The following is a 13,941-nucleotide window of genomic DNA, read 5'->3' on the forward strand; positions in this document are numbered from 1 at the left end:
TGTACTCACTTATTTGAGACCCGGTTTCGCTGTGTTGTGCAGGCTGCACTTGAACTCCTGGGCTCGGGAGATCCTCCTGCCTCAGCTTCCGGAGTAGCTGATACCACAGGTGCGTGCCACCGCGTCTGACTGCCCGCATTATTTCTCTAGGATAGTTTTTTTGGAGGTCAACTGCAGGATCGTATAGGAAGATTTTGACACAAATTTTCTTATTGCCCCAAAGCAATATGTATATATGAAAAGAGGTAAGCGTCTGTATAATAATTATTTGTTTTGCAACAAGCATTGAATAACTTTCACGGGCACTGCGCAAGTTACCTATCTGCCTCAATACTCCGCCCAGCGGTGGGCAGGTACAAACATCTGAAAAAGCAATGAGATGCGCATGACATTTAGGCGAAGACAGAGGGCAAACATAAAAGAGCCAAGCGCATAGACCACGCCTCTGAAATTGGGGTAGGCGAGAGGGGTTTGATCTTGTCGATGATTGGCTGGTCTCTGACCAATCACAGACAGCAATTGATTTTTCTAATCGTCGTGATCCACCTCCCCGGGGCCTTGAAGCTACGTTTACAAATAGGAATAGGGTACGTGGGAGGGATAGAACATATAGCCAATAAAATCATGTGGCGCCGATGGGCGTGTTGAGGCCGCTGCCAGGCTTAGGGCGGAAACAGATTCTCTGGATAAGAGGGGGAACGAAAGATGGCGGCGGAAACGGTGCTGTCCAGTGTGTTGGGACTGCTGCTTCTGGGACTCCTGTTACCCGCAAGTCTGACTGGCGGTGTTGGGAGCCTGAACCTGGAGGAGCTGAGTGAGATGCGTTATGGGATCGAGATCCTGCCGTTGCCTGTCATGGGAGGGCAGGTGAGAGGCGTATAAGGGGCGAGGGTCCGGGCAGAAGAGGAAGCGAGTAAGAGATAGAGGAAGAAGGGCAGCTCCCGAGTCTGGGGCTGGAGCCTACGGGAAATCGGGAAGAGTAGGTATTGCTTTTACGGTGACCCCTGGGGATCGCAGACTGGGACCCGTTCTCTAGGGGCCAGGAATTGGGAGAGGTGGGGCTTCCCGCTGTCAACATTCAGGTCTCAGTTTACTATCGAAACACCGGGACTCCGTTCCCGTGGAGAAATGGGAGCGCCCTCTCGCCTCACCCACTAAATACAGCTGGAGAGCTCGTGGCTTATTCTGTCTTCGACTGAGCTCTTCCCCAGGGTCTGAAGAGGGATTTCGTTGTTTTCCCTGATCCCAGCCTTTCTTTGCTTCCTTGCCCCCCGACCCTCCCTTCTTTCCCAGAGCCAATCTTCGGACGTGGTGATTGTCTCCTCTAAGTACAAACAGCGCTATGAGTGTCGCCTGCCAGCTGGAGCTATTCACTTCCAGCGTGAAAGGGAGGAGGAAACACCTGCTTACCAAGGGCCTGGGATCCCTGAGTTGTTGAGCCCAATGAGAGATGCTCCCTGCTTGCTGAAGGTGAAAGGGACTGGGTTAGATAGAATGAGGGCTTGGGAACTAGCAGTTCATCCGAGAACTGTAGTCCAGTGAATGAGGCAGGATCTAGGGGACCTGTAGTGGTTAAGAAGACCATTGGAGGAGTAGACAGATTACACGGACAAGAAAGAAGCAAAGAATCCTGTAACCATTGATGACACTTTGCTGAATGTAGGAGCAGGTTAGGATAGAAGATCTCAGAAAAGGCCGGGCGCGGTGGCTCACGCCTGTAATCCCAGCACTTTGGGAAGCCAAGGTGGGCGGATCACGAGGTCAGGAGATCGAGACCACGGTGAAACCCCATCTCTACTAAAAATACAAAAAAAAAAACAAAAAAAAAATTAGCTGGGCGTGGTGGCGGGCGCCTGTAATCCAGCTACTCTGGAGGCTGAGGCAGGAGAATGGCGTGAACCCGGGAGGCGGAGCTTGCAGTGAGCTGAGATCGGGCCACTGCACTCCAGCCTGGGCGACAGAGTGAAACTCTGTCTCAAAAAAAACCGAAAAACAAAAAACAAAAAAGAAGATCACAGAAAAGGGCTAACGCAAGACTGAGGGTCTGCGTCGGGTAGGAGGAGTACTTTCTTAAGCCTACCTGCTAAAGTCACCCCCTGCCCTATCACTCCACTCCAGTATCCAATTTTATTTTCGTCGTAGCACTTTTCATGATCTGAAATCATATTAACTGAATCACTTTGTTTTCGGTCTGAATCCCAGCATTAGAATGTAAACTCCATGAGGTCAAATAATTTATCTTGTTCATAGTTGTATTCCCAGTGGCCAGAACAGTGCAAGGAATGTCCAAGAAGTTCAATTAATATTTAATTTTGGGTTCTTCTATGTTTCCCTAATATGATTGCTTCAGGGATACCATAATTTCTTATCTTTATGGAGGGGAAATGAGGATTTAAAAAATCTTTTAAGAGGGAGGAATGGAAAGACCACAAGTGGAAAATAGACTTTAGAGATAACTCTCTACGTCACAGAAGGAAAGCAGCCCTCCCTCCTTACTGAAAGTCTGGAGAATTGAGAGTGGAAGTGAAGGGAAGAGAATTGAGTGTGCAAGTAGATGAGAGGCTATGTGTCTTGGAGCCAGGAGACTCTGATTCCAATAAAAGACGTCTGCACCCCATCCCCCTGATTGTTTAATTTTTAATTGTCAGACAAAGGACTGGTGGACATATGAATTCTGTTATGGACGCCACATCCAGCAATACCACATGGAAGGTAACTCCCTCCTATGTTTTCCTTAAGCCCTCAGCATCGTATCATTGAAGGTAACCTGCCTCCCCAGTTCCCTCCTACTCCTCTTAGGGGTAACAGTGCTTCTCTGTGGCTTCTCTTGCAGATTCAGAGATCAAAGGTGAAGTCCTCTATCTTGGCTACTACCAATCGGCCTTCGACTGGGATGATGAAACAGCCAAGGTGGCAAGAGTGTGGGATTCGGGGAGAAGGGGTTCTGGCCACCGGCTGAAAGCCCTGACAAGAAGGGGAGGGTCAAGATTAGCTGATCTGTTTCTTGGGGCTTGGTGGCCATTAGGACAAAGTTTCCTGGGGGGGCACAGGCCATTCTTTTGTCTCTGTGGGGATGCAGTGCCATCCTTCCTCTTTGCTGTCTTTCTCATCTCCCCCACTCCTGCCTCATGTCTTCTCCAGGCCTCCAAGCAGCATCGTCTGAAACGCTACCACAGCCAGACCTATGGCAATGGGTCCAAGTGCGACCTCAATGGGAGGCCCCGAGAGGCCGAGGTTCGGGTGAGTCTTGAGAGAGGAAGTTGACACTCCCATAGGGACAGTTCAGATTCTAAGGGAAGAGAATTGCATCTTATAGTCAGGGGGCTCCCTCCGAGATTTAAAACGTATTTCCAGCAGGGCATGGTGGCTCATGCCACCAGCACTTTGGGAGGCCAAGGGGGGCAGATCGCCTGAGGTCAGGAGTTCAAGACCAGCCTGACCAATATGGTGAAACCCCATCTCTTCTAAAAATACAAAAATTAGCTGGGTGTAGTAGCAGGTGCCTGTAGTCCCAGCTACTCAGGAGGCTGAGACAGGAGAATTGCTTGAACCAGGGAGGTGGATGTTGCAGTGAGCCGAGGTTGTGCCACTGTGCTCCAACCTGGGTGACAGAGTGAGACTCTGTCTCAGAAAAGAAAAAAAAATAGCAAAAACACATTATTTCCAGGCCGGGCGCAGTGGCTCACGCCTGTAATCTCAGCACTTTGGGAGGCCAAGGCAGGTGGATCACCTGAGGTCACGAGTTCAGGAGCAGCCTGGCAAACATGGCAAAACCCTGTCTCTACTAAAAATATAAAAATAAGCCGGCCATGGCTGTGGGCACCCTGTAATCCCAGCTACTTGGGAGGCTGAGACAGTAGAATAACTTAAACCTGGGAGGCGGAGGTTGCAGTGAGGTGAGATCGCGCCATTGCACTCTAGCCTAGGTGACTAGAGCGCAACTCTGTCTCAAAATAAAATAAAATAAAACATGTTTCCAGCTGCCACCTGGACATCATTACCTGGATATTCAGAGGCACTTCAAGTCAACATTTCCCAGATCCTCTTCTCCATACCCCCAACCACACTTTTTCTCTTTTTCCCACATTTCTCCTTTTTGTCGCCTCAGCAATAAACCTGAGTGCCATCCTTGACTCTTTCTTCTCCTCTGCATTGTCCCTCCTTTTATTTATTTAATGGCTCTTCAGTGAGGTCTTGCTGTATATGCAGGCATTAGGCTGGGCTCTGGGGATACAATGGTGAGCAAATGTGCAGCCCCTGCCCTCACAGGCTGCATTAGAGGGGAACACAGAATCATAGAAATGAGTCTATGATTATCAACTAAGAAGTGAGATGAAGGAAAGGAATCTAGCTCTCTCAGAGTAAATAAAGCCCGTTTTTCCTACTTCTAGATACCTCTCAAAACTCTCCTATGCTTTCGTGTGGTGGGTACCTTCACTCTTGCCTGCATCCTTGCGAACAGCTTCTTTACAAGTGCCTCTGATCTAGTGGTCCTTAGCTGAGTGGAGGCAGGCAAATATAGAATGCAAAAAGTTTCTTAGGTCATTCTCATGTATTCATAAATATACACACCTGTAAAGAATTACATGACACCTGTCAGAGTTATCTTTCCATAATGCAGATTTGTACCTGCAGTCGTGTGCTGGTAAGTGTTGGACACCCAGATCTCTGTGGGTGTGAGAGGGAACCCCTGATTTGTAACGTTTGCCAATATCTGTGGTAAAAATACTCCCATGATGCCCAAGTCAAATGATGTTAACTGTCTTGCAACATTCTCCAAAACTTACCAGTTGGCTCCAACACACCTGTAAGTCTGCATCACTTCTTCGTTCAGTCCTGAAAAACCTTCAGTGTTTCTGCCTTGCACAAAGGCTAAGATCCAAATGTTTCAGCACAGACCAGGGTGGTAGCAGTGGAGGTGATGGGAAGTAGTTGGATTCTGGATGTATTTTGAAGGTAGAGCCAATGAGATTTGTTGATGGTTTGGATGTGGGATAGAATCATGGATTACTTCAAGATTTGTGGCTTGAGCAACTGGAATGATGGAATTGTAATTTACTGAAGTGTGAAGGAACAGGTTTGGGGGAGGAAATTAGGTTGGTTTTGGATATTGAAGGTTGAGGTGCCTTTAGACATCCTAGTGGTGATGTCCAGTTGACAGTTGGCTCTGTGATTCTGGAATTCAGGGACAAGTTCTGGGATATAGATATAAGTACTCATTGTATTTCTGCCACACTGGCCTTTTTCTGTCCTTCAAACCAGTGGGTCTCATTGTTCCCTCTGCCTAGAGCAGTCTCCTGCAGATGTTTGAATGATCGGCCCCATCCCCTCATTCAGGTTATATTCAAGTGACAATTCCCGGGGAACCTAACATAAGCAAACAGACACACATACACACACATGCACCTATTGCTCCTGTCCGAGTAAGCATCCACAGTGTTTTGTATTCTTCAAAGCATGTATCATTACTTGAAATTACTGTATTTGTTTAATTTCTGTCGTCCCGCACTAAGATAAGCTCTGGGAAGGCAGGGATGATGTCTGTCTCGTTTTCTGCTGTATCCACAGCTCCTGGAACAGTGCTTTGCTCAAATAGGTACCTAGAAATTATTCAATGAATGAATGAAATGAATGACAAGCCAGTTCTAATGTCACCTTTCTTGATTAACACAGAAAATTAGTTAGTTGTGTTCCTTCAGCACTTAATAATACAAGCATCCAAACACATATATAATCCGTTATAGCACTTACTTCATTGTATTCTAGTTATTCCTTTGGGTGTTTGTATCTTCAGTTGGCCAAGAACTGAGGTCAAGACTGCATAGCTTCCTCATCTCTGGTGAACATATGCTCTGTGCCAAGCACTAATAGAAACTAGGAACAAAAAGGTGGATGAGACGTAGTCTTGCTTTCAGGAAACATGTTAAATAAACAGCCACAACAAGCAGGATAAATGCCATGAGCAGTGAAGTGCAGCCTGCAGGGGAGCACACAGTCAGGATGGAGTCCAGGGTAAAAAGGAAGCCTCTTGGGAAAAGTGACCTTTGAACTGACATTGGAGGATGAGGAGTTAGCCTAGCAGATGGAGAGGATGGCGTGGGGAAGAAGAGGGCATTCCAAATGGAAGGTGCGCTAAGTGCAAAAGGCCTGGAGACAAGAGGCAATGGCCTATCCCAGGAACTGACAGATATTCACAGGGACTGATGGGGATAATCATGGGAAGAGGAGTATAGGAGATGAGTCTGGGCAGTTGGTAGGGGACAGGTCACGAAGGGCTCTGTAGCTATGATGAGGAGTTTAGACAATCCAAGAGACAGTGGTTGGGGGAGGCAATGAGGTATTTGAAGCAGAATGATGACATATTCAGGTTTGGATTTGAAGGTCCACTCTAGCTGGAGTATAGCAAAGATTGAGAGCTCACTTAGGCAGCTGCAGTAATCCAGGTATGAAATAAAAGTGGCCGGGGGATGAAGAAATGTGAATATTTGGAGAGAGATTTAGGGGGCAAAATCAATAGAGTAAGAAGGAGTCAAGAATGATTTCCAGGCTTCTGGCTTGTGCAGTTAGATAGATGGTGATTCGTGTTACTGAGATAGGTATAATGGGAACAGGAGTAGGTGTGATGAAGGTAAATAGTGAGGCGATCAGGTAGAGATTTCCAAGGAGGCTGTGGATCTCTGGGTCTGGAGTTCAGCAGAGAGATCTGAATTGAACCCAGAGGTGGGGAGTCATCCTCGTCTCAGCTATAACTGAAGCCAAGGTATGGATGAAATCCCCCAAGGAAACAGTATCTAATGAGAAAAATGGGACAGAACTTCAAGGAAGCCAATATTGAGAGCATGGGAAGAAGAGGGTTTTGCCAGAAGAAGGGGCCAGAGAGGAGGCTATGGTGACATGGAAATGAGGAAGGACATATCTCAAGGGGAAATTGGTCCATGGTGTTGGCTGTGCCTGAACCTTCAAGGAAGAGGAGGATTAAAAACTGCTTGTAGGCAATCATAGTCATTATTATTTTAATAAAGGCAAAACATGTACATGGAAATAAAAAATCCAGACAGTAGAGAAGAGAGCCAGATGGAAAGTATAAATCCTCTACTCCCAGGCACTCCTGACCAGTCCTTTGGTTGGACTTAATGATAGACGTCATTGGTGATCTTTGCTGGGGCAATTTGAGCAGAGTGGTGAAGATGAGGTGTTGAGAAAAGTGGTGAAAAAGTGGAACTCAGCAGGGCATGGTGGCTCATGCCTGTAATCCCAGCACTTTGGGAGGCCAAGGTAGGCAAATCACTTGAGGTCAGGAGTTCGAGAACAGCCTGGCCAATATGGTGAAGCCCCATGTCTAGTAAAAATACAAAATTAGCTAGGTGTGGTGGTGGGTGCCTGTAATCCCAGCTACTTGGGAGGCTGAGGCAGGAGAATTGCTTGAACCCAGGAGGCAGAGGTCGCAGTGAGCTGAGATCGCGCCATTGTACTCAAGCCTGGATGACAGAGTGAGACTCTGTCTCAAAGGAAAAGAATGGAAATCTTTGAAGAAGTTTGGCTATGAAGGAGAGATAAAAGGTAAGCATTAGTGAGAGGTGCTGGGGGATTGAGAGAGGGGGCATTCTGTGTTTGGTGTGTGTTTTAAGATGGAATAGATTAGAACATGTTGAAGGCTGTTGGGTGAATGTTAGTGGAGAGGAGGAGAGGGAGGTGAAGATACAGTAGAGAGAATGAGAAAAGAATATGGGCAGGGCTGGGATGCAGAATCCTGGGAGAGCAATTTGCCTCAAAAGGAAGGTCTAGGGTCGTAACTGGAAGTGTATTTGCTAATGAGTCTGGAGGTTTTGGTGGCAGAAAGTTGAGGCCATTCCTATCTGGTTGCTTCTAGTTGTCAGTTCTCATGCCACTTGCCTAGGTGATCAAGTAAAGCCCCTACTCCAGGGCAGGCACTGTGACCTGTTGCTGGCCTGATGCCTCCTCAGTAGGAAGAGCGTGCATGTTGTTTGTTGAAAGTGCAGTCTCTGTGGGGCTAGGGAACAACTGGTTAGCTATGTGGAATTAAATAAATTTCTATTTATTGGTGTGTGTTTTAAGATGCAACAGACTAGAATATTTTGAAGGCTGTTGGGGGGATGTTAGTGAAGAGGAGGAGAGGGAGATCAAGGTGTAGTAGAAAGAGTGAGAAAAAAATGTGGACAGGGCTGGGATGCAGAACCCTGGGAGAGCAATTTGCCTCAAAAGGAAGGTCTAGGGTAGTAGGCCAATTCAATTCTTATAAAGTAAAATTCTAGAGATATCAAAGTTTTAAGTTATAAAACATATAATTATACCAAAAAAAAATGTCATAGAGACCCATAAATTCACTGCCAAGTTAAACAGATGTTAATGTTTTGCCTGATTTGCTTCAGATCTCTGGTTTAAAAAAAGGAATAAAATACTTATGCTAATAGCTAAAGCCCACCTTCATATTTAATCACTCTCCCTCCTCACCAGAAACAACCACAACCCTCACTACGCTTGTTTTGTATTTTTATTAATGGTATATATGTATTACAGACAATAGATAGTGTTTTGTATTTTAAAATTGTACATCAGGAGTATCAACTTGTTTTTTTCACTGATCAATGTGTTTGCCACTCCATGGCATGACGTGGAGCTCTGGTTGAGTGATTTTTTTTTTTTTTTTTTGGAGACAAAGTCTCGCTCTGTCACCCAGACTGGAGTACAGTAGCACAATCTAGGCTCACTGCAACCTCTGCCTCCTGGGTTCAAGTGATTCTGCTGCCTCAGCCTCCTGAGTAGCTGGGACTATAGGCACCCACCACCATGCCCAGCTAATTTTTATATTTTTAGTAGGGAAGGGGTTTCACCATGTTGGCCAGGCTGGTCTTGAACTCCTGACCTCAAGTGGTCCACCTGCCTCAGCCTCCCGAAGTGCTGGGATTACAGGTGCGAACCACCATGCCCAGCCTGGTTGAGTGATTTTAATGTCTATATTGTGTTTCATTGCTTACTTACCCATTCCTCTGTTGATAAACAGTTGGGTTTCAACTCTAATGCCCTTATACACAGTGCTGCAATGTAGGTCTTATTGTGAGTGTACAAGAATTTCTCCAGGGAAATACCTAGAAAGTAGAATCACTGGGTTACAGGAGTGTATGTTATTGGTGAATTCAATTTTTTGTTTGTTTGTTTTGTTCTGTTTTTCTGAGACAGAGTTTCACTCTTGTTGCCCAGGCTGGAGTGAAATGGCGCGATCTTGGCTCACTGCAACCTCTGCCTCTCAGGTTCAAGCGATTCTTCTGCCTCAGCCTCCAGACTAGCTGGGACTACAGGCGCCCACCACCATGCCCAGCTAATTTTTGTATTTTTAGTGGAGACGGGGTTTCACCATCTTGGCCAGGCTGGTCTCAAACTCCTGACCTTGTGATCCGTCTGCCTTGGCCTCCCAAAGTGCTGGGATGACAGGCGTGAGCCACCATGCCCAGCCCTCAATTTTTTTAATGATTGAAAAAATATATAACCTAAAAGTCCATTCTAACAGTCTTTAAGTGTACAATTCAGTGGAAACACTCACAATGTTCTGTCACCATCACTACTATTTCCAAAACTTTTTCATCATCCCAAACAAAAATAACTATTTCTCCCTCTCCCAGACTCTGTTCTACTTTCTGTCTGTATCAGTTTCCTGTTCGAGGTACTTTATATGAGTGGAATCATACAAGATTTGTCCTTTTGTGTCTGGCTTATTTCACTTAGCATGGTGTTTTCAAGGTTCATCCATGTTGTAGCATATATCAGAATTTTATTCCTTTTTATGGCTTAATCATGTTCCATTGTCTGTATATACATTTTGTTTACCTATTTGTTGATGGATGGACACTTGGGTTTTCTTCTTTTGGTTATTGTGAATAATGCTGTGATGAACATTGGTGTTCAAGTATCTGTTTGAGTCCTGTTTTCAGTTCTTTTGGGTCTGTACCTAGGAGTAGAATGTGCCTTATGGTAATTCTAGGTTTAATTTTTTTAGGAACTGCTGAACTGTTTTTCCATAGCAGCTGCATCATTTTACATTCCTAGTAGCAGTGCATAGGGTTCCAGTTTCTCCATGCTATCTCCATCATTTATTTTCCTTTCTTTTGTTTTCTTTTTCTTTTCTTTTCTTTTTTTTTCAGTAATAGCCATCTTAATGGGTGTGAAGTAGTATCTCATAGTGGTTTTTGATTTGCATTTCCCTAGTAACTAATGATGTTGAACATCTTTCATGTGCTTGGTGACCATTTGTATATCTTTTTTGGAGAAATGTCTATTCAAATCCTCTGCCCATTTTTGAATTGAGTTGTTTTTTCTTGGTGAGTTGTGAGAGTTCTTTATGTAATATATTCTGAATATTAATCCCTTATCAGATCTATGCTTTGTAAATATTTTCTCCCATCCTGTGGTTGCCTTTTTACTATCTTTTGTTTTGCTTTGTTTTTTGAGACAGAGTTTCACTCTTGTTGCCCGGGCTGGAGTGCAATGGCACAATCTCAGCTAACTGTGACCTCCACCTCCCAGGTTCAAGCGATTCTCCAGCCTCAGCAGTGTCCTTTGGCACACAAAAGCTTTTAATTTTGATTTCCAAGAGTTTTATAGTTTCAGCTCTTAAATTTAAGTCTTTGATTCATTTGAGGTTAATATTTTTTTCTTAGAGATGGGGGTCTCGTTATGTTGCCCAGACTAGCCTTAAACTCCTGGGCTCAGGTAAGCTTCTTACTTCAGCTTCTGAATAGCTGGGATTATAAGGGTGTGCCATTGTGCCCAGCTGCTGATTTTGAGTTAATTTTTGTATATGGTGTAATTTTTGCATATAGTACAACTTCATTGTTTTGAATATGGATATCCAGTTTTCCTGGCACCATTTGTTGAAAAGATTGTCCTTTCCCCATGGAATATTCTTGATATCCTTACCAAAAATCAATTGACAATATATGTGAGGGTTTATTTCTGGCCTTTCTATTCTATTCCATTGGTAAATATGTCTGTCTTTATGCCAGGATCACACTGTTTTGAGTATAGTAGCTTTGTATTAAGATTTAAGTCAGGAAATGTGAGTCCTCTAACTTTGTTCTTTTTTTTTAAGATTGTTATGGGTATTTGGGATCCCTGGAAATTCCATGTGAATTTTAAGATTTTTTTTTCTACAAAAAACACCACTGGATGCCTTTCATTTATTTTTCACTCCTAATCACTCTAAAACTTCCAGTACTATATTGAATAGAAATGAAGAAAGTGTCTATCCTTGTCTTGTTCCTAATCTTAGGGGAGAAGCTTTCAATGTTTCACCCTTGAGTATGATGTTAGCTGTGGGTTTTTCTTATATGGACTTTATCAATAATTGAAGACATTCCCTCCTATTCCTAGTTGATTGTTTTTTACATGAAAAGGTTATTTAATTTATCAAGTGCATTTTCTGCATCAGTTGAGATGGTCATGTGGGTTTTTTCCCCTTCATTCTATTAATATAGTGTATGACATTGATTTACCTATGTTGAACCATCCTTGCATTCTTGGAGTGAATCCAACATAAATCATGATGTATAATGCTTTTAATATGCTGCTGAATTTGGTTTGCTACCATTTAGTTGAGGAATTTTGCATCTGTATGTATAAAAGATATTAGTCGCTAGGCGTGGTGGCTCACACCTCTAATCCCAGCACTTTGGAAGGCCAAGGCAGGTGGATCATCTGAGGTCAGGAGTTTGAGACCAGCCTGGCCAACATGGTGAAACCCCGTCTGTACTGAAAATACAAAAATTAGCTGGATGTGGTGGCACCCACCTGTAATCCCAGCTACTCAGGAAACTGAGGCAGGGGAATCGCTTGAACCTGGGTGACGGAGGTTGCAGCGAGCCAGGATTGCACACTGCACTCCAGCCTAAGTGACAGAGCAAGACTCCATCTCAAAAAAAAAAAAAAAAAGATATTAGTCTATTGTTTTCTTGTAGTGTTTTGTAGTAGTATTGTCTAGCTTTGATACTATGGCAATGCCAATCTCACAGAATAAGTTAGGAAGGCATTCTTTATAAATTTCAGATTTAATTATTTTGTCACCTACATTCTGTCTATCTATACTTTGTCTTTTTTGTTTATAGTGTCTTAAATGAATTTTAATTTTAAAAAAATTTAAATTCCAATATAGTCAAACTTATCAGTCTTTTTCTTTATACCTTGTACATTTTATGTTTTTTATTTAATCCTTTCCTATTTACTATTCATTTTTTGGGGGGGTTTCTAAAAAAGTAGAAAAGTGTGAATAGAGTTTCTCATACTTTGGACTACAATTCAATACAAATTTATCTTAATGTATGTTATAAGATTAGGACCTAGATACACCTATTTTCCGCAGTTGCCCCAGCACTGTTTATTGAATACACCATACATTCCTCTCTGATTTGTAATGCCTCCTCAGTTATTTACCAAGTTCTCAAATATATGTGCATTTTCTTCTTGGCTTCTCTTTTGTTCCAATAGTCTATCTATTCTTATGTCATTACCACATTGTTTTAATTACTATAGCTTTTTCATAAATCTTGGTATATGGTAGGATATACTTGCCTTTATTCTTCAAAACTGTCAGGCCTATCATTGGTCAAGTTCTATTAAAACTCCTTTTGGGGATTTTGGTTAGAATTTAATTTTAGACTGATTTGGAGAGAATTGATACTTTATAATATGAAGCCTTCACACACTATGAACATGTTTGTTTCCATTTGCTTGTTGTCCTATACTTTAGTAAAGTTTTAATTTTCTCTAAGAATTCTTGTACATCTTATGTGAGATTAGTCTTAGATACCTTATAGTTTTTATTTTTGTATTGTTTGTGTATACAAATATTTCAAACATACAGGACCTTATAGTTTTTTTATTCTATTTTAAATAGCATCTTTTACAAATTTCATTTTCTTTATTGTTATTATTATTTGAGATGGGGTCTTGTTCTGTCATCAAGGCTGAGGTGCGATCTTGGCTCACTGCAACCTCTGCCTCCCAGGTTCAAGTGATTCTCTGCCTCAGCCTCCCGAGTAGCTGGGATTACAGGTGTGCGCCACCATGCCCGGCTAATTATTGTGTTTTTTTTAGAGAGGGGGTTTCACCATGTTGGCCAGGCTAGTTTCAAACTCCTGGCCTCATGTGATCCACCCTTGGCCTACTAAAGTGTTGGGATTACAGGCATGAGCCACCGTGCCTGGCCAAAAATTCCGTTTTCTGATTGTTGCTGGCACATGGTCACATTATTGGTTTTACATATTGATCTTATATTCAGCAACTTTTTTTGAACTCTTTCATTTTTAGTAGTTCACAAATGCTTGTGGATTTTCTGTATAGATAATTATGTCATTTGCAAGAGAGACAGTTTTGGTTTCTTCCTTTCTAAGTCTTATACATTTCATTTTTCTTATACCTCAAATGCAACAGAAGTGGCAATGATGGGCATCCTTGACTTGTTTCTGACTTTAAAGGGGATGCTCCTGAAGTTTCACTGTTAGCATGATGTTTTCCTGCAGGCTTTTTGCAGATACCTTTTATCAGGTATGTGAAGTTCCATTCTGTACCTAGACTGCTGGATATTTTCACCATGTACAGGTGTGGAATTTTAACACATGCTTATTCTGTGTCTATTGAGCTAGTGATATGGTTTTTTTAATATTAAAAATGTTAAATTTATAGTTTTTTTTATTCTTTCATTTCTGGGATAATCCATGGTCATGAAGTATTTTTTATACATTGCTATATTCAATATCCTGATAGTATAATTAACTTTTATAACTATTTTCATAAGTGGATTGGTCTATAATTTTCTGTTCTTATACTTTGTTTTTGTATAAAGTTACATTCACTTCATAAAATGTCTTGAGGAGCTTCCCTCTTTTTCTGCTCTGTGGAGCAGTTTGCTAAGACAGAGATTATTCTTCAAAG

At 42.8% G+C, this 13,941-nt stretch overlaps 1 protein-coding gene across 8 annotated transcripts in view; it reads left to right on the forward strand.

Moving 5' to 3' along the window:
• Positions 1–494: 494 nt before the first annotated feature.
• OS9 (OS9 endoplasmic reticulum lectin) overlaps positions 495–13,941 on the forward strand; it is a 28,443-nt gene continuing 14,996 nt past the window's right edge. For 4 of the 8 annotated variants that reach the window (XM_021922533.2, XM_021922535.2, XM_021922534.2 and 1 more), the window contains exons 1-5: positions 495–867; positions 1,294–1,470; positions 2,649–2,712; positions 2,834–2,910; positions 3,142–3,240. In XM_021922533.2, the coding sequence (XP_021778225.2) occupies positions 706–867; positions 1,294–1,470; positions 2,649–2,712; positions 2,834–2,910; positions 3,142–3,240 (579 nt within the window). In that variant the 5' untranslated portion in view covers positions 495–705. Of the gene's footprint in view, positions 868–1,293; positions 1,471–2,648; positions 2,713–2,833; positions 3,241–13,941 lie in introns of all 8 variants that reach the window. The other 4 variants (XM_021922529.2, XM_021922531.2, XM_021922530.2 and 1 more) reach the window with 1 other exon arrangement.

Source organism: Papio anubis, chromosome 9, assembly GCF_008728515.1.
Source record: "Papio anubis isolate 15944 chromosome 9, Panubis1.0, whole genome shotgun sequence".
In the NCBI taxonomy this organism is placed as follows: Eukaryota; Metazoa; Chordata; class Mammalia; order Primates; family Cercopithecidae; genus Papio; species Papio anubis.